Source organism: Mastigoproctus giganteus, chromosome 11 (assembly GCF_048544385.1).
Source record: "Mastigoproctus giganteus isolate SK-2022 chromosome 11, ASM4854438v1, whole genome shotgun sequence".
Classification (NCBI taxonomy): domain Eukaryota; kingdom Metazoa; phylum Arthropoda; class Arachnida; order Uropygi; family Thelyphonidae; genus Mastigoproctus; species Mastigoproctus giganteus.
In genome coordinates, this window is record NC_143585.1 from 74,197,348 (window position 1) to 74,222,908 (window position 25,561).

The window sequence follows — 25,561 nt, forward strand, 5'->3', positions numbered from 1 at the left end:
AAAATTACCTCACTGTTAGGAAAGTTGGACTGGAGAAAGTCAAAAAGCTCCAAGTGATTTTATGGAGTTGGGAGAACGGTAGAGACAACAGATAAATTTTACACAATGAGGTAGAGAGATTTTAAGCAGAGAAGATCAAAGAGAGTAGATTCCAAATTGCCAAGTCTCTCAGAGACTTGGCAATTTGGAATCTACTCTGAGGAATATCAGAATGGATATATGCACAAGTACCACCTTTGAGGCGAAAGGAATCATAATTTGGAATAATAATTTGGGCATCTGAGATGAGCAGTAGTTGAATCAACCGATAACTGAGATTCTGTCAGAAAAAGTACATGGGGTTTGGCAGACTGCAAGTGGAAATGGACATCGTTAAGATTAGAATTGAGACCCCATATATTTGTGAAATGAATTAGGAACTGCTTGGGAGGTTTAGATCTTTTCGCAGATAAGCTTGCTCTATTAGTTTGACAATTCATGGTGTATTCAATAGTAAGAAAAAGTGGATGGGACATGCTATATAAGTAATGAAATTTTTGGATATGGCATACACATGGTAAGAATATACCCAGATCCTTGACATAACGTGGCCTCAGCAATGCTCCCTGCATACACACTACTCGGACTCCCTCCAGTCACTTGATTAACATATTAAGGTTTTCTGATTATAAAAACATATACAGCACGTCCTGCTATTATGTAGCCTCTTACAATGTATGTTTCAAGTTACATGCATATTTGACACTCATTACGTGCACCAAAAGTTACATGCACAAAATCTACATGCTGCCATTTTACGCTCTTTCTCACTGGTGTCATTTCAGTTTATTGTCATCCATGAGTACGTGCTTCATATTTTGATTCTTAATATATTTTGTCTAAAAATTCATCTCATTTCCTATATATACACATTCTTACTGCCCATAAGGTAAATGACGAATCAAAATAATAATAATAAATAAATATAATATTGAAATAAAAGTGGAAATTCTGAAGTCTTGGCAAAAATGGTTTCTGATATGAATCCAAATACTGAAAGAAGCTGTACATTTAAAATAAAATTAGATGATCTGATGGTGGGGTTACAGTTTTATTTTTGAAGAAAAAAAATTAAAAAGTAAAAAAGGGATAAAAAAATAAATAAAAAGCAAGCTAGAGAACTGACTTTATTTTCATCCTGCTCAATGGGAAAAGAAGAGTTTTAATGTTATTTACATATGTATCAATAAAAGTTTGAAAACAGGGTAAGTGTTAACAATTTATAACTTTTATAGAACATATTCCTGACTATTATTATGAAAATGTACATGTTACAGTGTGCATTTCTACTAAGTACTATTTTAAAAGCAAACTTTCGCACATCTATCCTATAACTGTCTTTCCTCAATTTGAATTTATGCCCTCCCAGGTGAATATTCTGAGCAACAGGAAGAATCCCATCAGCACTGAGCATGGTCAAACCATTCAAGGCTTTATACACCTCTATCAGATCACCTCGCAGGTGCCTAGTCTTCAGACACTGTAATTTGCAAAACTTAAGCCTTTCTTTATAAGAGAAACCCTTTGTTCCAATCACTAATCTTATTGCCCTTCTCTGTACTCATGCCAGCAGCTCTACATCCTTCTTAAAATGAGGAACCAGACCTGATACAGTACTCAAGGTGTGGCCTGATTGCCTTATACAAGGGGATAATCACCTCCTTAATCCTGCTAGAAAAATTCCTATATATCATTGACACAACTGCATGAGTTACTCTTACAGACCATCTGCACTGCTCAAAAAACTTCATATCTGACTGCACAATTACCCCAGGTCTCTTTCATTCTCCACTACCCTGAGTTACCACCACCCAGTTGGTACATTTCTCTGGAGTTACTGCTTCCCATATGCAGTATTTTACATTTGTCAATGTTAAACTTCAGTTGCCACCTTTCAGCCCATCTGCTCAACTTTTCTAGATCCTGTTGCAGCAGCGTACTGTCATTAACAACCCTGCTGACCTGCTAACTTAGACATTAAACCTCATATACCATCATCAATATTATTAATAAATGCAGAAAACAACACTGAACCCTCGGGAACTCCACTAATAAAATTAGTCCACGAAGAGCAATATCCATTGATTACAACTCTCTGTCTTCTCCCACTCAACCATCCCTTTATCCATAATAGCAATTTGCCTCCAGTGCCAATTTGTGTAGAAGTCTTCCATGTGCAACAGTATCAAAAGCCTTTCTAAGATCCAAATATATGATATCAAAATTATTCTTTGCATCCAGTTCCTTTGTGACCACATCGTAGTATCCAATCAAATTGGTCAGACAAGTCTTCCCCCTAACAAACCCATGCTCTGTCTGAACTATAACTGAAGTCTTGTCTAGATGATCCTGCAGTGCTTCTTTAACCAGTGCCTCCATTAATTTCCCTGGAACAGAAGTTAAACTAACAGCTCTGTAATTACTTGTGTCACCCTTTGATCCTTCTTCATGAATTGGGGTCACATTTGCACATCTTCAGTCCATGGGTACCTTCCCTGAGTCTAAGGAAGCGCTCATAATTATGGTTAAGGGTTTGCTTCCTTTGCTGCCTCCTTTAATACAACTGGATAGATTCCATTCCCGCCAGGTGCCTTCCTTATGTTTAACTTCAACAATTTCTCCCCCACTTTGCTCTCAGTTATTACAAAATCATTAAGCACCCTGTTAGTTTGATACACTTCCGGCATTTTCCTCCTCCCTTCATAACTCCTCAGGTGTGAATGTAGATGCAAAATATTCATTCAGATTATCAGCTATCTGAGCAGGATCATCAACAGTCGAACCATCGATATCAAGTGATTCATCCCTTCCTTCTAGAGTTCACATAAGTAAAGAACTCTTTGCTGTTTTTCTTTGCATCCTTTGCCAAAGATTTCTAGTAATCTGCCTTTGCCTGCCTAACCTCTTTTGAGACTTGGTTACAGACCAGCTTATATCTATCAAAGGCTTCCGTGTCACCTGTTAATTTATATGTATCCCATGCATTTTTCTTCTCTGCCACATGTCTCATTAGTTCATCTGACATCCATTTAGGCCTAAACTTTGAACAATATATGTTTTAGTTGGTATGAAAAGCCTAGTAGTTTCCATGATAAATTCTTTGAATGGTTCCCATTTTGAATTGGTATTGGTAACACCATCAGTTGGTCCCACCGTATAGAATTTAAAAAACTGTCTCAGACCACCGTAGTCACCTTTACAAAAGCAAAAACCCTTCCCTTTATCCCTGATGATAGTTACCTCTTTGAGTAAATCTCACTTCAGCACACTGTGATCACTGCCACCTAGTGGTTCCTTTATCTGCAGATTCTTAATGCATGAAGAATCACTACTGATAATCAGATCAAGAGTATTACTCCCTCCAGTTGCTCCCCGAACATGCTGCTGTAGAAAACAATCATCCACTAAATCCACAAAAGTGTTGCTAGTGTGTGAGTGACCAACCCACAAATTCCAGTCAATATCTGGGAAATTAAAATCCCCATTATAAGACAATCTTTTTTGCTGGCCCACTATTTCTCTGTACAGTTGTTTATTACACTCATTAGAGTAATTAGGCCTATAAACACACTCCTCCTCTCAATTTTGCTTTTCCAGTGCTTGTCACACCAAACTGATTTGACAGTACTTTGATTTTTTTAAATTTATTTCTTAATCTTATAGGAATAAATATACATTTCCATGTTTATTCTCAGCAGCTGGGAGGTACTCTGTTTACAAAAGTACAAAACGTTTTGGGCAACTTGAAAACCTAAGAAACAATATCCTCAAAGACATTTCTCACTCCACACAATGAGAGCAACAGATTACAACTGCACATACTTTCGACAGTTTTTTATAATTTTTTAATGAATAAATTATGTGTAGTCAAATCTAATTATTAATAATTAATTTTACAAAGTGTTGAAATCTATCCTTAAGTAAGATTCAAAAAACATTTTAGATTTCTTTTTTGATGACAGTTTCATTATAAAAATTTTTTTGTCGCACCATTACTTGTTTTCTGTTTGGTTCACTGATTGATGTATTTTAGTGCAACATAATTAAAATTTATTGTAAGCAGCAAGTCACTGTTCAGCTGTTTCGATTTAAAAAATAACTGATTTTTAAGGTGTCGATCATTTATGACTCATTTACTATTTTTTGCCTGCTTCTGCAGATTCATGAGCACAATTTAACTATTAGGAGCACTACCTAGTATTCTCGGTGGGTAGTCTTAATTTCAGCAACAGACATTTATTTTTCCAGTCCATAATGCATTTATAATTTTCCAGTCCGTTAGTGGTATTAGAATAATGCTAGCCAACAAAAAATATTTTTTGTCATGCTTCAGCAATGAAAATGTGATTCTGGAGGAAATAAACATGCTGATTCTGAAAATCACCATAAAAAGTTTCTATCATGTCTACATCAAAAGATGTACCAATGTTTAACATTGAAATAAAGGAATATATACGTATATACATTTATGTTTGTAATAACAGTGAATAATTTATGTTTGTAATACAGTGAAAAATAGTTATATTTCAATAATATATAATCAGCATACCTGTAATTGTCCTTAAAAATTTTTGCTACTAAGGGATTTTCTATTGTATTCCTGTTTATTCTCCCTCACAAGGAATCAGCAGTAATCACCCATCATTACAGGATCCCAGCGACCTTGGTACTGCTTTTCCATCATGGAAATATCTTGATGAAACTGCTTCCCTCGTTCATCACTCACATTTCCCGGATTTTCGGGGGAAAATTCCCCGAAGAAAATGAATTTAACAACATTCGACAGCCCGTGTTTTTGTAGCACTCGAGTAAATTAGACACCAACATTTTATAGTTTTCTTCTTTCCTATTACCCAAAAAAACATGTAATACCACTTTAAACGATTGTCATCGATGGTTCTTGCCAAACCATAGGGACTGCAAAAGGTAACACTTTGAGTCTGCAGTTGCCGAGAAGTAGCAGGCACTTTGTATTTGCAGGCTTCCCCAATTATCTCGAGTTCTGACGAACTGATGAAACAAAATCATGACCAAACCAATCGTGAAATATATTTTTGTCCATCCAAGCATTCTTTTGGGCTTTATAGGTCACAGATAAGTGCACAATTCTTTTAAAGGCCCGTGGCGTTGAAATTTATCAATCACCAAAAGCTTAATTTTATGCTGACCTGAAGCATTAGCACACATAAGAATGGTTACTCTTTCCTTATTAAGCTTAAACCCTGTTGCATTTTGTTCTTGGTTTCCAGCCAAAGTTTCTGTAGACAAACGCTTCCAGTAAACTGCTGTTTCATCAGCATTATAAATTTGATCGGCTGTAAGGTCATAGTCAGATACAATTTTATCAAATGTTGCACTATATTCTGTTGCTGCTTGTGTATCAGCCAGCTGTCTTTCTCCAGCAATATCTAACTGTCTAATACCATGACGAGTCTTGAAATTCCTAAGCCATCTAACACTAAATGTGCACTCTGATTCAATGTTCATTTGCTCCTTAAAAGACCTTGCTTTGGCAATAAGCATCGGTCCAGAAATTGCCATACCTTCTGATCGTTTTAGCAAAAACCATTCGTACAACACTTTATAGATGCCCTAATTTTGGCCAATGTAAACTTTTTCTCTCAGCAATGCCCTAATTTTGGCCAATGTAAACTTTTTCTCTCAGCAATTTTATTGTAAGGCTCAGACGAGGCTGTGAATTCTAGAATTTTATTCTTTGCCTTTTTTATATTGTAAATTGTAGACTTTCCGATGTTGTATGTTTCCATTAAAACAGTATTTCTCACACCACTTTCTAGTTTCTTAATTATTTCAAGTTTGTCACTCAATTTCAATGTGCTCTTCTTTCTCTTCACACCGTGAAGCTTATCTACTTTAGGAGCCATTATTACGGGCTTGTAAATACATATGCTATATATGGTAAATGGAAAGAGTAGGACAAAAATTATAGCATTGCTGCAGTTTGATTGCTCGTTTTAAAATGGCGACCGTGAGCTCGCTTGTTGTCATTGGACATCTGTGGCACTCACGCATGTGCACACGCACACACAAAAGTCCACTAAATTTAAAAAGTTTGTAGAGTTTTTGAAAAGTCCGGATTCTTGGGTGGTCCAGATTTCTGGCATCCGGATTTTCGGACTTTTACTGTTTTTACTTTTACTAATGGTGGCACTGGAAACAGGACATGAAAGTCAATTGTTCCCAAGGTTTAAACATTACAACAGACCCAAAATAACGGCACATTGAGATCGGATGTATACATACAGTGCAGATATCTTGTAATACCGAAAAAAGAAAACAGCAAGTCACATGATTACTGTATTTGTTTAAGTTCCCCATTTTGGAAGTGAATTCTGTACTGATATCATGGATTACAATGCTGTTTTACATTTATTTTAAATTAAAAACCCCTCACTATGACTCCTAAAGTTAATAAATATATAGAGAAGAAAAGAAGAACAACATTAAAGCTTAGTGACAAACTTGATATAATCCAAACTATTACATTAGGGTCACCTGGAATGTTAATTCATATACCCATATGAATATATACCCATGTGTATTGTGGCTGTAAATTGCGTGTATTCTCTGCTTAATTTGTCTGTTTTGCTGGACGAAAAACCCCGTTTCTGGGGAAAAGAACCTTGCTATCTACACCTGAGACCCACTAACTCAGCCACAGAGTGAAAAAAAGCTCATAAAAGTTCCATGCATCATCGACGAGATTCGAACCTGGGCCTTTTCTACCTGGTGTGATGAGGTCGGTGACAATACCACTGTGCTACCCGCACAGACTAAACTTGATATAATAAAGAAAACAGAATGAGGTGTAAGTAGGATTGTATTAATAGCAGAATATAACTTTGGATTGTCAAGATGTTTATGCTTTTTTATGTGCAGTTAATAAAATTGCATTCTTAATCTCTCTACTTCTTATTTTACCTTATTATTTCTGCATTAAATACATTAAAAATAAAACTTTCTAGATAATGGAAAAATCAAAATAACAGCACTATGAATGCCTGAAGGTGCTGTTATTTTGAAAGTCTACTGGTTCAGGTGTGGCTCAAATGCATAAAGGATGCATTTTTAAACATGGAGATGAATTTTGGATTCACCATTATGATCTGAAAAACAAGAGAAAGTCTAAAGGAATTGCACCACAAAACATCTCCAGTCCAAAAAATCTTAAGTTCAGGCATTAGCCAGCAAAGTTACTGCGTTTTTAGACTTTACGGGCATTAATATCATACCAAATTTTTGAAAAAAAGAGGTCACAGTCAATTCCAACCTATTCACTGAACTCAAAAAGCGAATCAAACAAGATTAAATCCCTGAGATTTGAAGTTGTTCTACATCTTTCCCCACAGCCTATGTTTGGCCCAAAGCAACTTTTTTTTTTTTCTTGTTCCCAAAGCTTAAAGAACATATCCAAGGCAACAGATATGACTCCAATGAAGAAGTTAGAGCAGCTGTAAAGAGATGGTTGGCTTCTCAGCCGAAATAATTTTATTTGAATGGTATACAAAATCTTGTTAAGTGCTGGATGAAATGTCAAATTAAAGACAAGTTTTTATCTACATATATATTTCTTTGGTTTGATTATCTCTTTTATTTATTAGATTATCTCTTCTACTTATCCTTATTCCTTCAAAGGTCACACAATATTTCAGCTTTTTTCAGACCACCCTCATATTTGGTTCATATCTAACTTGCCCTCATATCTGATTCATATTTTCCATTAAATGATGTGATTAAAAAATCCTATTATCAATTACTTAAAGCTTATCAATAACAAATTCTGCTATTCTTACCTCTCAAAAGAGTAGCAGCAGTGCCCTTATAGATACTCCTTATGCCACCTTCTCTGTACAGTTTTTTACCACAATCAATGGGCCCTGCATACTTTGCCTCTTTTGATCCTCCTGCAGCTTGTTGAATCTGTAAATAAAACAGACGTTCAAGTTAACAAGAAAGTACTATCCAATCATTAAAATGCAAATTCTACCCACCTTAAAAAAATTAGGAAATAATTCAATTCTAAATGCAGTTAGTGGACTGCACAATAGAATTTTATGAAATTAAAAAACTGTATAGATGCCAAATACAGTTGTCAACTATATCCAAAAAGGCTTCAAAACATTTCTATGGTTTTTTACATGATGTACATTCCTAAGATCACTGTGAAAAAGGGATAATGCAAAAACCCTACATTGAATGGCAATGTATTAATTTTTGATCCAAAATTGTTTATTTTTTCCTACTAAATTCTGATATAAACTATAACAAGGGTTTGAAACATAAAACACCAACAGAATGTGGAAAGTAAATGGCTACTAAGATTGTTAGCATGAAAGCACTATTCAACAATTAAAAGATAAATCCTGCACCATTATAATGATTATTGTTAGTTCTGGCTTATTCTACAATTGCTAAACATAACTTCCCCAATTGTCCAAGGTTTTTTTTTTTTTTGATTTGGTAGTTGTTGGCGCATCGGCTTCTGTGGCCATATTGCACCTCCGAAGGTTTTTGCAGTACTCTGATCCAAGCCCGAGGCGGGAATCGAACCCGCGACCTTTGGGTTGCCGGGCAGGTACTTTACCCACTCGGCTAGCCCGGTCGGCTAATTGTCCAAGGTCAAATAGCAAAGAAAATAGGACAGTATGGAAGGAAGTGCAAGTAGAAGGCCAATAATCCAGCAGGAATGATTTGCAATACCATAGTGGCCTTGGGTTATTATTCCAAATACAATAAACTCTTTAAAATTTGAAACCCTCGGGGATGAGAGGAGTCATTTTTAGAGAGGCATACCTAATGGTTGAGCAACATTGGAGAAGCACATTTCACTGAATATTAAGCCCTAACAACTGAACTTATTTACACCTGTAAATATTTATAATTACTATGTTACTCTGACTTCAGAGTAACATAGCAAATGTTCGTATTCAGCGCAAAAATTAGAACACATCTGGTTAAAAATTCAACAATTGAGAGCCCTTGATTTAATAAAATTGACCACCTGAATTATTTCATTTAACACAGTGCACAACTCAGGTGACAGATTTCTTAAAGCAAGATTTTGTCTAAGTAGGAAAATAAGTAGGAAAAATCTGTGGATTAACTTCTTTTATTCTTGCACAAAAGCCTTGCCGAGCCCCTAGCATTGCTGGTGCACCATTGGTGCATACACTACAGCAGTGATTCCAATTCGATCCTTCTTCCTTGAAAAAATAATCTACCATTTGAAAAATATCTTCTCCTATCGTTGTAGTGGTCATTGGTCTGCAAAATAAGATGTCTTCTTCCATATCTTTTACACCTGGGTATCATACATAAACCATGAGTCGAGTGTCATTGCTTATATCAGGTGATTCATCAAGCTGAATACTAAATATACAACCAATTTTTATAACTGCAATTAGTTGTTGTTTAATATCTTTCGACATGTCTATGATGCACGCACAAATTGTATCATTTGACAGGGGAATCTGTTGCACTTTTTCACAATTTCATCTCCGCAGGTAATAACGCACCATATCAATAGCAGCTGGTTTTATAAGATTTTTCCCAATGGTATGAGTAGAATATACAATACTGTTGTTTAGAGCATCCAAATGGCGCCTTTTGATCTGCTCTTCTTTTCTTTCCAAAAAAAAAAAAAAACACAGCGGTCTTTACCAGTAAACAAACGTTTTGTGTTTCGTTTCAAAATGTCTTTTAAGTTTATTTAGGTTCAATGATTCATTACTTAATACTTCACAACATAGTATGCACTGTGGTTTGTCTATGGCCATGATCATTAATGTAGGTGAAACCTAGCTCTAAAAATGCTTCTTTGTATTTTGGCATTATGGGTAGGTTAAATTTAAAGAATCTATATGTATACAAAAATAATGCTAACACTTGTATAAAAGAACATGAATGCAATCCCACAAGAAATTATTTCAGTTCAGTGCACTGCAGTATGGTAACGCATCGACTGAGCAGTGTTCTTTGCGGCTCGGTCCTCAACATAAACACGAACCAGTTTATATCTGGGCTCGTGTTTATGATAAAGTTTCAGCGAATTTTGGATACTGAGAAGCTGTTACTTTTGACGCACAGTGGCTCGAGAGGTTTTTAAAATGATTTTTGTACATTTGTAATGTATCATATGTTATTAGGCAAAAATATTGTTATTATTGAAAATATTTTGCTACCCACTCAATATGCCAACCAACCCAATTTTGGGTCGGTTGGCATAGATTAAGAAACCATGAATTAGTGTATCAAGCAAATTCTTGCACATAATAACAAAGATTGCTAAGTTTTGTTTTTGTCGCCATTATAACTATAGGCAGAAAAACAACAAGCAACTCAAGATCACTCTTCCATAGCATTAGTGAGGAGTGAGTAACCTTGAGCTGCCTGTGTTATATAAAGGCTGCAAAACCTTGGCTGTATGGAATTAAATCTAATGTTTATGAGACTCAATAAGTCACTGTTTAATACTTCATTTATTTACTCCATGAATTTCTTTAATTAATTATTAAAGAAATTCGTAGAATGAATGAAGCATACATTTTTCGAGTGTACCCACACTGCATATTTTTAATTTCTCTTTGCTCTCAACTGTTTTAAAGTGACATCAAAATCGCTAGCAATTTGTAAAAGAGGCTTGCATTAAGTTATGAAGTTTACTGAATTTCTTATATATAGCACAAAACGGGAGAAATTCAAGTTTATAACATAGCTAAAGATGTATATGGCCTGAATATGTAAATGAATTCTTCTTAAAATATTTGAATATGCTGCACACAAACATGAACAATAAAGTGTTTTAATCACTGGGTGGGGGGTGGGGGGATCTCCACAAAGTAATCACTGGGGGGAGGAGAGCTCCACAAAACAGCCAATGTAGTGAATGTATTTCATGATGAATGATTTAGAACAAATTTTGTATTCAGTACAAAATTTGAGTCAAGTGAATAATTAAAAAAACAGATTCAAAAAGTAAATGTAGGCTTTCTTTAATTCAGATTGCCTTCATTAATTCATATTAGGTCATAGTTCAGTATTTAAATTATTTCTTCTGCTGCTTGTTTATTAAACTGTTCTTTTATTAAAAATTAAAAAAAGGCCTGGAAAAATTATTGTAAGGTACTTCTGATATAAATTATTGTAAGGTACTTCTGATATAAATTATTTTCTCATTTACGAAAACAATTAAAAAATCAAAAATCTTATAGTAAAAAATAATTAAAATCAATCGAACACAATTAAAAATAAATTTAACACAATTAAAAATTAAGTAAAAAATTAATTTAAGTTAAATTAATTTTTTTACTTAATTTTTAATTGTGTTAAATTGATTTTTAAATATTTTTTACTATAAGATTTTTGATTTTTTAATTGTTTTTGTTTTAATTTCTGGAGAGTATCATATGGAAGTGTTCTACATATCATATTGAGATAAACTTCTCTTATTCTTTTACAAATATTGATATCAACGTAGAATGTATTGAGCATTAGAGCTCTGAGTCATACTAACATGTTTAACATGTACAAATGGTGATGTATACAACAGTAATTAGGCCTCTGATGTTGATGACCTAAAATTTTCTAAAAATATCTTTAAGCTGTGCTATCATTGCCCTTAAAATATTTAAACATATCTTAACAATGAAAGAACAAAAGAAAATGAAAGAATAAAAAGAAAAACAACAAAACTGAAAAATAACATACAAATGAAAACAATGATGCAATGTTGCCAATTTTTTACCATCTGACTTTAATTTTTAAGGAAACAGTATATCAAAAACACATTCATAATATGCAAAAATAATAAACTCATAAATCCGAGTAAATTTAAATTTAAAACAGTACATGATCTAGCAAAAGAGGATGCCTTTGTATGCTAGGTGTCTAGAATGTCAAGAAATTAGGCACCAACTCAGTATTCTGATGGGTGTCTATGAATGCTTGAGGTGTAGGGTAAATACTCTCGAAGAAATTAATGAGGGGTCCCATCAATCTCTCAGCTGCCCAGCTCAACGGCAGAGCTCACTCCTGTGCATCAGGCAACACAGGCAATTTCCAAGGCAGAAAGTGCTGGTCCCAAAGGAAATACTTATTGGTGGTGACTCTGTTGTCAGGGAGATGGGGAATATACTATGCAAGAAGGATAGGTGGAACAGAAGCAGGGTATGTCTGCCAGAGGCAAAAGATGATGACATTGTAGAGCAGATATCATCTTTTACGGGCACAAAAGGTGATATTGTTGTACACGTTGAAACTACTGACATTAAGAGTAAGAGATCTGCAGATTTACTCAACAAGTACAAGTCCATGTTGAAAAAAAGTCACAAGTTAGGGGTGAATGTGAAAGTGTCTGCAATTTTGCACAGACATGATAGGAGGGAGTATATGATGAGCCTTGTCAATCAGTTCAGCCCTGGAGAGATTGTGCAAGGCTCAAGGGATAGCATTTTTTTCAGCCTGGTCTGTGCTTGTCGACAGGAGAGACTGCTTCTACAGGGATGAGGTACATTTAAACAGAAAGGGTACAAGAATATTTGCTGATGCCATCAAGGCAGTGTTAGGTGGGTAAAAAAACTGCTAGCTTGGGGGATGCACAGACTAAATGTTTAACAGTGGGCAGAGGCAAAAGTGATTCTTGCATTGCTTCTATTAGAATGAGCGGCAGCCTGGAAAGCATGGTAATGGAGATTTCCAGGATTGCTGGGAGTCATAATTGAACAAGATAATACATGGGTCATGAAAGAGTAACTAAGAGCAGGAACAGGTGCATGTATACTTGCATTTTCACCAATACTAGGAGTATAGTAAATAAATTTGATGAGCTTGAAGTGCTAGTCAAGACATCAAAGGCAGATATTGTTGGGATATCAAAGATGTGGTGTCACACAGATATAAGCAGTGCAGAATTGGAATTTGGGGAGTAAAATGTGTACAGAAAGGATAGACAGGACAGGAAGGGTTATACTGTTAGTTAAGAAACACAAAATCTAAGGAAGTGCATCCAACTGATGTTTGTGGACAATGCAACGTTGAGTCTGTTTGGTGTGACATAAGCACTGGGAAAGGGAAAATGAGAGTGGGTGTGTGTGTTATAGGCCTAATGAATCTGATGAGTATAATGAGTATTTGTGCAGAGAAATAGAGTGGGCCAGTAAATCAGAATGTCTTATGATGGGGGATTTTAGCTTTCCAGATATTAACTGGAACTTGTGGGTTGGTCACTCGCAGACTAGCAAGGCTTTTGTGGATTTATTGGATGACTGTTTTCTATAGTAACATGTTCGACAGACAACCAGAGGGAGTAATACTCTTGATCTGATTATCAGCAGTGATTATTCATGCGCTAATAATTTGCAGATAAAGGAACCACTGGGTGACAGTGATCACAATGTACTGATGTCGGAATTACTTAAAGACAAAGGTGATTCGTAAAAGTCAGGCAGTTTTTAAATTCTGTACAGTGGGATCAACTGATGATGTTACCAACATTGAATTCTAAATGGGAAGACTTCGGGGACCTAATTTTGGAGGCTACTAGTCTTTTCATTCCAACTAAAAAATACTGTTCAAGGTCAAGGCCTAAATGGCTGTCAGATGAATTAAGGCTTGTGGCAGAGAAGAAAAATGCATGGGATGCATGTAAAGTATCAGGTGACACAGAAGCCTAGGGCAGATATAAACTATAATCAAGTCAATCAAGCTGTAATCAAGTCAAAGGAGGTTAATGCAGGCGAAGGCAGATTACGAGAAATCTTTGGCAAAGGAATCTTCAACTTTCCTTCTAGAGTTTACATAAGTAAACTCTAGAAGGAAAGGGATGAATCAGATTGGACCACTTAACATAGACAGGTTGACTATTGATGATCATGCTCAGGTAGCTGATAAATTGAATGAGTATTTTGCATCTACATTCCCACATGAGGAGTTATCCAATGAGAGAAGTGGCAGAAGTTTATCAAACTCTAACAGGGAGCTAAGTGATTTTGTAATAACTGAGAGCAAAGTGCAAGAGAAATTGTTGAAGTTAAACATAAAAAAGGCACTTGGGGTGGATGGGATCTATCCAGTTATATTAAAGGAAGCAGCAAAGGAAGTAAGCAAACCCTTAGCCATAATTATGAGAGCTTCCTTGGACTCAGGGCAGGTCCCATGGACTGGAGGTGTGCAAATGTATCACCAATTCACAAAGAGGGTTCAAAATGTGACACAAGTAACTATAGAGCTGTTATTTCAACTTACGTTCTGGGGAAAATAATGGAATCACTGATTAAAGAAGCATTGCAGAATCATCTGCAGTAATAGTTAAGACATAGCATGGGTTTGTTAAAGGGAAGCCTTGTCTGACCAATTTGATTGGATACTATGATGTGGTCACAAAGAAACTGAATGCCAAAAATAATTCTGATATCATATACTTGGATTTCAGGAAAGCTTTTGATATTGTTGCACATGGAAGACTACTGTACAAATTGGAGAGGTATGGTATTAAGGGTAAGTTGCTACAATGGATAAAGGGATGGTTGAGTGGGAAATGGTAGAGAGTGGTACTCAATGTACACTGCTCTTCGTGGACAAATGTTATTAGTGGAGTTTCCGAGGTTTCAGTGTTGGGCTCATTGTTGTTTTGTATATTTATAAATGATATTGATGAAGGTATATCGGGTTTAATGTCCAAGTTCGCAGATGATACAAAAGTTGGCAGAGTTAACAACAGTAAAGACAGTATGCTATTCCAACCGGATCTAGATAAGTTAGGCAAATGGGCTGAGAAGTGGCAACTGAAGTTTAACATTGAAAAATGCAGTGTACTGCATGTGGGTAGCAATAACTGAAGAGAAATGTACCAACTGTGTAATACTACACTTAGGGAAGTGGAAAGTGAAAAAGACCTAGGGGCAATTGTGCAGTCAAATATGAAGTTTGCTGAGTAGTGCAAACAGGCTGCCAGGGCAGGTCATGGAGTCTTGTCAATGATATACAGGAATTTTGCTAGCAGGTACAGGAAAGTGATTATCCCATTATACAAGGCAATGGTCAGGCCATACCTAGAGTACTGTGTATAAGTCTGGAGGCTTCATTTTAAGAAAGATGTAGAGTTGCTAGAATGAGTACAAAGAAGGGCAACAAGATTGGTGAGGGTAACAAAGGGTTGTTCTTACCAAGAAAGGCTTAAGTTCTGCAAATTGCATTGCCTGGGGAGTAGGCACCTGCAAGGTGATATGATTGAGGTGTATAAGGCCTTGAATGGGTTGAGCATGCTCAATGCTGATGGGATTCTTTCTCTTGCTCAGATTAAGAACCTGAGGGGGCACAGTTTCAAATTGAGGAAAGACAGTTGTAGAATAGATGTGCGAAGAAAAAAAAATGACATCATTTTTCAAATAATAATCATTACCTGTAATAAACATTTTATCCTTTCTCCTGGAGCCATTATAGCTGTTGTGAATACTCCTGACAACATCCCAGCATTAAAAAGCTGGATTAATCTAAAATTTAAAAAATAATAATTTTAATTTAAATAAAAAATCATTATTATATAACAAAGAAGAAAATCTCAAAGTAAATTGTATAAAAAAAAAAATCTACTTGACAACTTTATCAATACAAAAAAATGATCATAAAAAGTTTAAAAACATGAGAATTCCCAAACCAATAACATTAATAAAAATTAGTGCTTTTGCCAAACAGCTAAAGCAGAAAAACACAATTTTGAATACATTTCTATAACTAATACGATACTGAAAAGCCATTTATCACTGAAAAAGACAAACTGTTTCAGATTTAGTTTGCAACTTATGCCTAACTATAAAATACTATTGAGAAAAACCTAATTAATATTTTTTTCTGATGGCAGTATTTAAAAATTTAAAAGATGCAGTTATATATTATTTTCCAACTTTAAAATAGATAATAAGCTTGTTGTTATTGCATAAAATGACTAAGCATGTTTCTCAATAAGAAAACATTGCATGAAAAATTATTCATAGTGATTTTATATATATATATATATATTTTTATTTTATTATATTGAGGTAAACTCCTCTTATTATTTTACAAATAATTTTATTCTTTATATAGAGGTACTAAATAAACATCAATTATAGATCACCACAATATAAAAAATAAAAAGATACTGTACACTTTATAATGAAATAAATATATAAATTAAAAAAAAAAAAAAAAACAAGTTTAAGTAACTTAAACTGAAATTATGTGGCACTCCGGTTGAAAACCACTAACAGTAAATGAGCACCATTGTACTAACACGAGAGAGAGAAATGAGAGTTAAACAAAAAGTACAGATTAATTGTTAATATCATATGATATTAAGTGCAGAGTCTATACGACTTTAATGAATACTTTAGTCACACTACGCTATGAAAATGTGTTGAAAGATTGTACATTCCACAGTAAATTTTTTCTTTAGTGTTTTATATACAGTGAAAGTACAGCCAAGTTTATATTTTTTTGAGAAAAAAAAAAATAATAATAATTAAATGAATAAATTTTACAAACAGCAGCTGAAAGTGCTGGTTGTCAAAAATAAATGTAAATGTACAGTTTTCAAAAGCATATTGTTGTGTGTGAGAGAGTGTCCAGATATTTTAAGTATAATTTGGATTAAAGTGTGATGACATTCTGAATATTAAAGGGAGACATGCTGAATGTTCCACTGCAGAATTCAAATCAGCTGTTTATGCCAGAAGAAAATTACTGTATATGAACAATAAAACATTTATTTATACGACAGAATAGTATTGCAATTAATTTAAACAACTTCAAAAAGAAGAAAAGAGTATTATATCTGGTACTGAAATTAAGTGGATTAATGCATGTGTGAGGACTGTATTCAAAAGGCTAAATATACCAAAAATGCATAGTATTAGTGGAAAATGATTCAAGAAAACAAGCTTATAAAGCATCACAAAAAAAAAAAAAAAGCATCACCTCTTCATCCACTCCAATAATTTGTCTAGTTCTTCATTAAATTTATTCAAACTATCCACTTCCACAGATAGAAGTTTATTCCAAAAATTAACCACCTGCTGGCTGAAAAACTTCTGCTTATCTATCCTGCAACCATTCTTCTTCATTTTGAATTTATGTGTGAGTGAGCAAGTGAGAGCGAGAGAGAGAAAATGCCATCAGAAATGACCTTCCTCAATTCATTCAAAGCATTAAACACCTCAATCAGATTACCTTGCAGGTGTCTGAACTCCAAATGTTGCAATTTGCAGAACTGAAGCTTTTCTTAGTAGGACCACCCTTTTATTCCCTTCACTAATCTCATTGCCTTTCTCTGCACCCATTCCAGCATCTATATACTTTGTAAAATGAGGCCACCACATAAGTATGCAAGTATCAAGGTTCAGCCTAACCACTGCCCTCTACAATGGGATAATTACCTCCTTATCCCTACTAGCAAAGTTGGCATTAGCAGAGGCATACGATGCAAGAAAGCAAGCTTATGCAGCATCAGCAAAAAAAAAAAAAAAAAACCACTCCCATTTCACCCCTCTATTCATTCCAGATGCCTGTCCAGCTCAGCCTTAAATTTATTTAGGCTATCAACTTCCACAACAAGAGATGGAAGTCTGTTCAAAAAAAAAATCAACCACCCGCTGGTTAAAGGCAAATTTCCGCACATCTATTCTACAACTATCTTTCCTCAATTTGAATCTATGTCCCCTTGTGTTCTTAATCTGAGCAAGAATCCCTACAGCATTCAGCTTGCTCAACCTATTCAAGGCCTTATACAACTCAAACAGATCACCTCACAGGTGCCTAGTCTCTAGACGTTGCAATTTTCAGAACTTAAGCCCTTCTTGGTAAGAGCACCCCTTTGTTCGCCTCACCAATCTTGTTGCCCTTCTTTGTACTTTTTCTAGCAACTCTACATCCTTCCTAAAATGAGGCCTCCAGACCTGTACACAGTACTCTAGGTGTGTGGCCTGACCATTGCTTTCACAATGGGATAATTACCTCCCTGTCCCTGCTAGCAAAATTCCTATATATCATTGACAAGACTCCATGACTGGCCCTGGCAGCCCATCTGCACTGCTCAGCAAACTTCATATTTGACTGCACAATTATCCCCAGGTCTTTTTCACTTACCACTTCCCTGAGTGTAGCACCACACACTTGGTACGTTTCTCTTGGGTTACTGCTACCCATATGCAGTACTTTGTATTTGTCAATGTTAAATTTCAGTTGCCACCTCCCAGCCCATTTGCCCAACTTATCTTTCCAATCCTTCCAATCTTTCTTGCATAGTATATTCCCCGTCTCCCTGACAATAGAGTCATCAACAATAACTAGTTCCTGTGGGACCAATGCATTCTGCCTTGGAGATTGCTTCTGTGTTGCCTGATGCACAGGAGTGAGCACTGCCATTGAGCAGGGTAGCTGAGTTTGATGGGCCCCTCATTAATTTCTTCAAGGGCATTAACCCTACACCTCAAGCTCTCATAGACACCCATCAGAACTCTGAGTTGGCACCTAATTTCTTGACACTCTAGGCATCTAGCACACACAAAGACATCCTTCTTGGCTAGATCATGTCCTGTTTTAGAAAGTTCAGCAAACATTTCACATTTTGCACATTTTTTGAGGCTGTGATGCATTGGAGAATCGTCCCCCTTCGTTTCTTCTCCGGGTAACAGCACTCTCGCTAGTCTGTGATCTTTGCTTTGCAGCTCTAATCTGGGTCACGATTTCCATTTAAATACAGTTTAATTAACAATGGAATTTAATAAGATTAATAGATATTTCTGATTAATTTATAATACTATACTAAGCTAACAGATTCCTAATACAGTGCTTTGTATTGCGTTATCTAGTAATACAAAGTATAGTAATATCTAGTTTTACCTCAACCTTACACTATCAGTTCAAGATATATACATTACGCTATTTCTTATCGATTACAATATGGCAGTTGGTTCAACAATATTGGTGCCAACACCGGGAGTCTTAACTTCCAAAAATTACTAGTTAAATTCAAAATAAGAAGCTAACGAACGCTACTAAACCTATTTAATATCTTTGTAAAACACAATGTAGCATGTTAAATTAACGAAGAATATGGTAAAACTATCAAAAACACTTATCCCTTTACAGCAGCCAAAAATCCAATGACTGTTCTTGTCCGTGACCAGAGGGTCCAAAAAAACACTTTTGAATTTAAGTTTCTGAATATTGTTGACAAAACTCAGTGAGCTGTCCTCTAGCCTGTCTACACTGCTTAGAGAACTTTGTATCTGACTACACAATTACCTTCCCAGGTCTTTTTCCCTTTTCCACTACCCTAAGTGTAGTACCACACAGTTGATACGTTAATCTGTGTTTACTTCTACAAATATGCAGTACCTTGCATTTGTCAATGCTTAAAATGTTATAATGGGTTTATAGTTCAAGCCAATTTAACTTTATTGAAATATTGGCAGCACTATTTTAAACTTTGGAAACTTTTATAGCAATAGATGTTTTCCTTAACAAAACAGAAGAATCAAGGTCCAATATTTTATTGTCACTTTTATCATAACCTTTATCATAACTTTTATCATGTTTTAGAAGAAACTTGAGGGTTATATAAACAAATTTCTATTGAATTTTAATGAAACCTATGTATAACTTTCGTTTATTACATGTGCACATACACACACTTTCATTTATTACATGTGCACATACACACATGTGCGCATTATATATAAGTTATTCTTAAGATCATAAAGAAATTTCTTTCGTGAATTAGTTTAAATGATCTCTCACACAGATGAACACATTAATAAAAATATATACTAATTTAATTAAAAAAAAAAAAAAAAAAACTAACGTTAGTTCCTCATCTGGAGTTTTCTGTTGCAGACGCTTCCCAACACCAAAACCAAAAAAACAGACAGCAAACATCGGAGATACACCAGCTAATGGGGCAGCCATCCCCTTATATAGCCCTAAAACTCCCTGAAAGAAACAATGCATTTTATTCATATTGCTCATCTAGAAAAAATATAGAAAGAGAGACATTGTAATAAACATAATTAATTTGTATTTAGAATGCAATACTTTTAAAACTTTAAATCAAGGTATAAATTAAATGTGATGTAATCAACTAATGATCTATAAATTAAATTATAGATTTAATTGAATTAAAAAAAAGTTTATACCACAGATAAAGGTTGCTGCTAACTGCAATAGGCTGCATTTAGAGAGTTAGAGGTTCTGTTGGCTATGGAAAATCCTACATAATCTCTAGACAGCTGGAATAAACATATGAGCTTGGTATGAGGGCGGATGGTGAAAAGAGACTGTAGCCGCTGTCTTTTGGATGTTGTTGTTGGTTGTGAATGCAATCATGCCGTTTTTTTTGCTATTAGAAGAGAAAAGAAGTAGGAGGAGAAGGAGAGTTGAGTCGACGCTTTACTAGAGACAACCATTAAGGAAGTAACAAATTTTCTCCTGTTTCAGTTATTAATGCTGAAAACTGTGTTGGACTGCATGAAGTATGCTTTCAATAATTCTCTTCTCCACAATGATTCTGGAATTGAGAAGGTTAAAGGAGAAGCTAAGATGTAAATTAAATGTCGTGTGATCCAATAATGATTTACAAAATCAAACACTATTATACTATGTTAATGGAATTGTTACGAACTGCAACAAGTTGTGCTGAAAATGTGCTAATTACCACTTAAAAAAATTAAATTATTGAATAGATAAACATGGGCCTACATTCACCCAGGCAAGTACACAGGCATGATCTTCTGCTTAAAGAATGGCATGTCCTTTCTTCTTTCCAGCAGCAGTTATGCCATTCTTTAAGCAGGAGATCATGCCTCTGTGTTTGGCATGCGAGTGTAGATTACTGCTTATCTATTCAATATTTTAATTTTATTTATATTTGATAGTTTGGTTTTTAATGTTTGCCAGCATGGAAGTGGCAGTTGGCACCTCTTCAGCACTACTGGTTGCAGTTTGTAGCAATTTCTTTGGCACTTTCACTGCTAGCTTCACTTAACTTTTTTGACTTGGGATCAAGTCAATCTGGATTGGGAAAGGCAGAGACATTTTTTTTTGGCTTTCTTCTGATTTAATTCCATCAAATCAGAAGAAAATGGTTCTTAAAGTCGGATAGTTTCCCCTTTAAGTGTATTAAAACTTCCACAGCACACATGTTCATCATGTGTGCCGTGTTAACCTGGTATAATAGTGTTTAATTTTGTAAAACATTATTTGAACACAACAGATTTAATTTACATTATAGTAAAATATGATATAGATACTACACTTCATTTATATGTCCTTGTGCTTTTCTATTCCCTTATATTTTTCGTCCTTCGATGTGGTTACCCTTTTCTAATAGCGTTTGTTAATTAAGTTTATTTTCTGCGTTTTTGGTTTGTGTTTGATTTTTTTAATTTAAAAATTTTATAATTTGGTATTTAATTTGTTTTGCATTCTAATTTTAGTTAGCTGCATATTTACAAATTTTAACTTTATAATTTTAGTTAGCTGCATATTTACACTTTGGTTTCACCTATCAACTGGCTTTTGTCAACACAGAAATTTACATTTCATATTTTAAGAGTTTCTTCCTAGTCTTTTCTGTTGCATTTGTTTTGATCACTCAAAGGCACCCTGATTCTTCTGTTTGTTAGCAGGAAATATAGAAATTCAAGTGTTTTGGGAATTTCTAGGGCCAATACTTCCTTGAACAAAAAGTTTGGGGTCGCTGTAGTTCCCCTAAACTTTGTTTTTCTTCTTAAGTTGTACCTGAATACAGATATGACTTAAGAAGAAATTCCTTGCTTGTTTCTGGCAGCAGCTGCACTATTGTTTAAGCAGCATGCTCTGCCTCTGGACTTGCCTGGGTTAGTTTATATCCCTCTTTATCTATTTGGTATTTTAATATTATTCTTATTGATACTTCTTCAATTATATTCTATTATTTTTTTTTCCCCCATGAATATGTAAAAAGTGCAGAGCACAATCTAGAACTTAACCTTGAGATTTACTAAACTTTGGTTGTAGTGGTATGTAAATTAATATTAAGGTTGGTATTAAGTAACTGCAACCCTTGATCCAACATGGTGCTCATTAAGGAAAATGAAGATCCATGAAACAATGAGATTTTTGTATTAAGTTCCTTGGCAGGAATTCCCTCATAACGGGAAAATTATATCCATGCTAAATAAAAAGGTTTGTCTGTTTAAAAATCATACAAAAGTGAAACTGTGCTAAATGAAAGCACACCAAAAGAGCACATTCCACCAGATTTTTTTATTTTTTTTTTTATTTGTATATAAAGTTGATTTTTAATTGCTGGCTGGAGGATATAGAAAAAATATGAAAACTTTCATCTAGCCATTGCGAGCTATTTATAACAAAGAGTTAGCCTTGACATTGAGACATTCACTTATAATGCATTTTAAAATAAATTGATGCATAATTAATTATGCATTAATTACTTCCATTATGGTTTGGGAAAGTAGATGTAGAAAATATAGCTTGTAATAAATGTGAATATAAAATACTAGTTTTAGTTTTTCTTGCTGAGAGTGAATATAATCATGTATTTTCAAACCATAAATGGCTCAGAAATTATTTCCACTTACAGTCAAAAGTGCTAAATATCTTAATGCACTAAATATCTTAACAAACTGTAACTGTAAACATTTCACATGTGGGCATTTCATGTATAAAAGTTATGACCTACCTCTTTAACTATTGTGCTACGTGCACAATCAAATGTTCCCGAATACATTGGTAGTTGTCCAGGTAACGGTTTTGGCATGGTTTGTAAACGAACCTAGAAAAAATAGAACTTGTTAAAATTCAAAAGATTATTATTATGGTAATAAGCTAAAATAATTAATTGCTACTTCACAAAGTAAGTTAACGAAGCAGCAGAACTATTAAAAAAGTACTAGTTTTGAGACTGTCTAAAAATATCTTTTACTTGGAGAATAAGAAATGCTCAAAAAGAAATTAAAGTGTTAAAAGATGCTATTTTAAGAGATCGAATGTTAAAAGACACACAATTAACATAAATTAGTAATTAAAAGATGAAAGAACAGAACATAACTGAGAAAATTATAATTTTGTCAGTTTCAACAGAAGTCTAAAAAAATTACAGGTCTAACTATTGAACTGGCACTTAAAGCTTAGCAGATAATTAAATTGCAAGTTTATACCTATATGCAATAACAATGATTTACTTATGGAAGAGAGAGAGAGAGAGTGAGAGAGAGAGTGTTCTGCCATTTCATTTACTTAACTGTCATATTATATTATAAATAGCTTTATAGTTCTAGTTACACTCATTATTTTTATTTTTAATAGAGATTTTGCAGGTTACTACTTAATAATGGTCAGAAAAATGGCAGCTGTGCTTTAATCCAACAAAGTGTAAGGTATTACACCTGGGAAACAGTAATCCCAAAATAACGTATTCACTTGGTGGAGTTCAACTAAACCCAGTACTGGAGGAAAGGGACTTGGGTGTTACGATACGGTCAGACATGAAATTCTCTGAGCATTGTAAACAGGTTGCAAGGAAGGCCCATGGTGTCCTATCGATGATCTATCGAACTTTTGCAAGTAGAGATAGGGACGTGATAATCCCATTATATAAGGCTTATGTTAGACCACACTTGGAATACTGTGTTCAAGTATGGAGACCGCACCTAAAGAAAGACATCGAGCTTCTTGAAAGGGTGCAACGAAGGGTAACTCGCCTGGTAAGATCGGCAAAAGGGCGTCCTTATGATGAAAGACTTCGAATATGTGGGTTGCAGAGTTTGGAAACTAGACACCTTAGAGGAGATTTGATTGAGGTGTTTAAGGCTCTGAGAGGCATCAGTAAAATGAATGAGGACAAAATTTTCAAGATTATAAATGATGCTAGAACTAGGGGACATAAATTCAAGTTACGGGGGGAAATGTTTAGATTGGACTGCAGGAAGTTTTATTTTAGCCAGCGAGTTATAAATTACTGGAATAAGTTGCCTTCATGGGTGGTAGAGGCCGACAGTTTGGGGAAATTCAAAGGTCATCTGGATAGTACTTTCGGGTAGGGAAGCGCATAGGATGATAGGATTCATTTCCTTTTTATTTATTTTTTATTTTATTATTATTTTTTTTATTTATTAATTATTATTATTTAGTTATTTATTTATTTTTTGTTTTTATCATTGTTTTGTTCGGATTTTTTTTTTTTTTTTTTTTGGCTGGTGCAGCATAAGCCATAGGCTTTCTTGCACCATACGGCCGTTACTAATACTAATATACATAAAACTGTTGTTTCATTCAAATCTTGCAGCCATTTTTATAGTATAGAGTGAGTAGTAGGGAATTCAAATTTTGAATTGTGGTAAATAGGTAGCTCTAATGTAAAACTAGATAGCGTAACACGTATCACTGCATTCAGGAATCTATTAGATAGTGTAGTATTGATTATTAATTTTCATTTTTTTTTTTTTTATGTAAACCCCGAATACGAGAGGTATTAGAACCTATAGTACTTAGTACCGTGCTTGGGTTGGAGGTTGAGAAGACGAAAGAAGATATTTGTTGACATCCGACTTGAACTTCTGTAGACTGTAATTTTCAGGAAATATGTATGAAGGAAGGTTGTTCCAGAAAACGGCAGTTGAACGAATAAACGAGGAAGATGAAAAGTTGGTTCTGTGAGTTTGAAGTTGGACGGTAAATGGATGTTGGCTGGTGTCGGCACGTGTTCGGACTGTTTTGAAGGAGAGAGTGGGAATTATAGAAGCTAATTCAGAAGAACAGTGCCCATGAAAGTATCTGCAGAAGAGGTCCAGTACATCTATGAGACAGCAAGTGGAGAGACTCTGTTAGAGATGAATCATTAATTAACCTAACTACCCTCTTCTGAATGGAATTAATAAGCTTGAGAGAAGTTTTGGGGGCACCACCCCAGATGTGGGAACAATATTCCATGGCTGTGCGGATTTGCGATTTATACAGAGTGAGCAGTTATTTGGAAGAAACGTAACGCCGAGAGTGAAAGAGAAAATCAAGTTTTTTAGATGCAGAGGAAGCAATATTTGTAATGTGCTTGTGCCAAGAGAGATTAAAAGTCAGGGTAATCCCCAAAAGAGATATATCATTTTGCCTAGAAATCGGAGTGTCACTAAAGATAAGCATAGGAGCAGAAGAATCCCTTTTTTCGAGATATAAGACAAGACTGAGTTTTAGAAGGGTTGAAATCAACTAAGTTGTCTTTGCCCCACTGGAGAATTACCTGAAGATCGGCATTTAAGGAATTGGTAGCAGATTTTCGAGAAGTTGAAGCTGATTGAGCAGGACAAGGTTTCTCAAAATGGAAAGTTGAATGCAATGTGCTATCATCGGCAAAACTATCGATAGGATTCCCAGTCAATGGAAGAAGGTCATTAATATACAAGAGGAAAAGAGTGGGGGAAAGAATTGAACCTTGGGGAACACCGGCATTAGTGGAGAAGTTAGAAGACAGAGA

The 25,561-nt window shown here is 34.9% G+C and overlaps 1 protein-coding gene across 2 annotated transcripts in view; it reads right to left on the minus strand.

Moving 5' to 3' along the window:
* Window positions 1-25,561, minus strand: part of LOC150078128 (mitochondrial carnitine/acylcarnitine carrier protein-like) — a 126,720-nt gene that overhangs the window by 61,043 nt on the left and 40,116 nt on the right. For both annotated transcript variants that reach the window (XM_090384279.1, XM_090384278.1), the window contains exons 2-5: window positions 22,775-22,867; window positions 19,898-20,025; window positions 15,458-15,548; window positions 7,854-7,980 (exon numbers count right to left, since the gene is read on the minus strand). In XM_090384279.1, coding sequence (XP_090240405.1) covers window positions 7,854-7,980; window positions 15,458-15,548; window positions 19,898-20,025; window positions 22,775-22,852 — 424 coding nt within the window. In that variant the 5' untranslated portion in view covers window positions 22,853-22,867. The remainder of the gene's footprint in view (window positions 1-7,853; window positions 7,981-15,457; window positions 15,549-19,897; window positions 20,026-22,774; window positions 22,868-25,561) is intronic.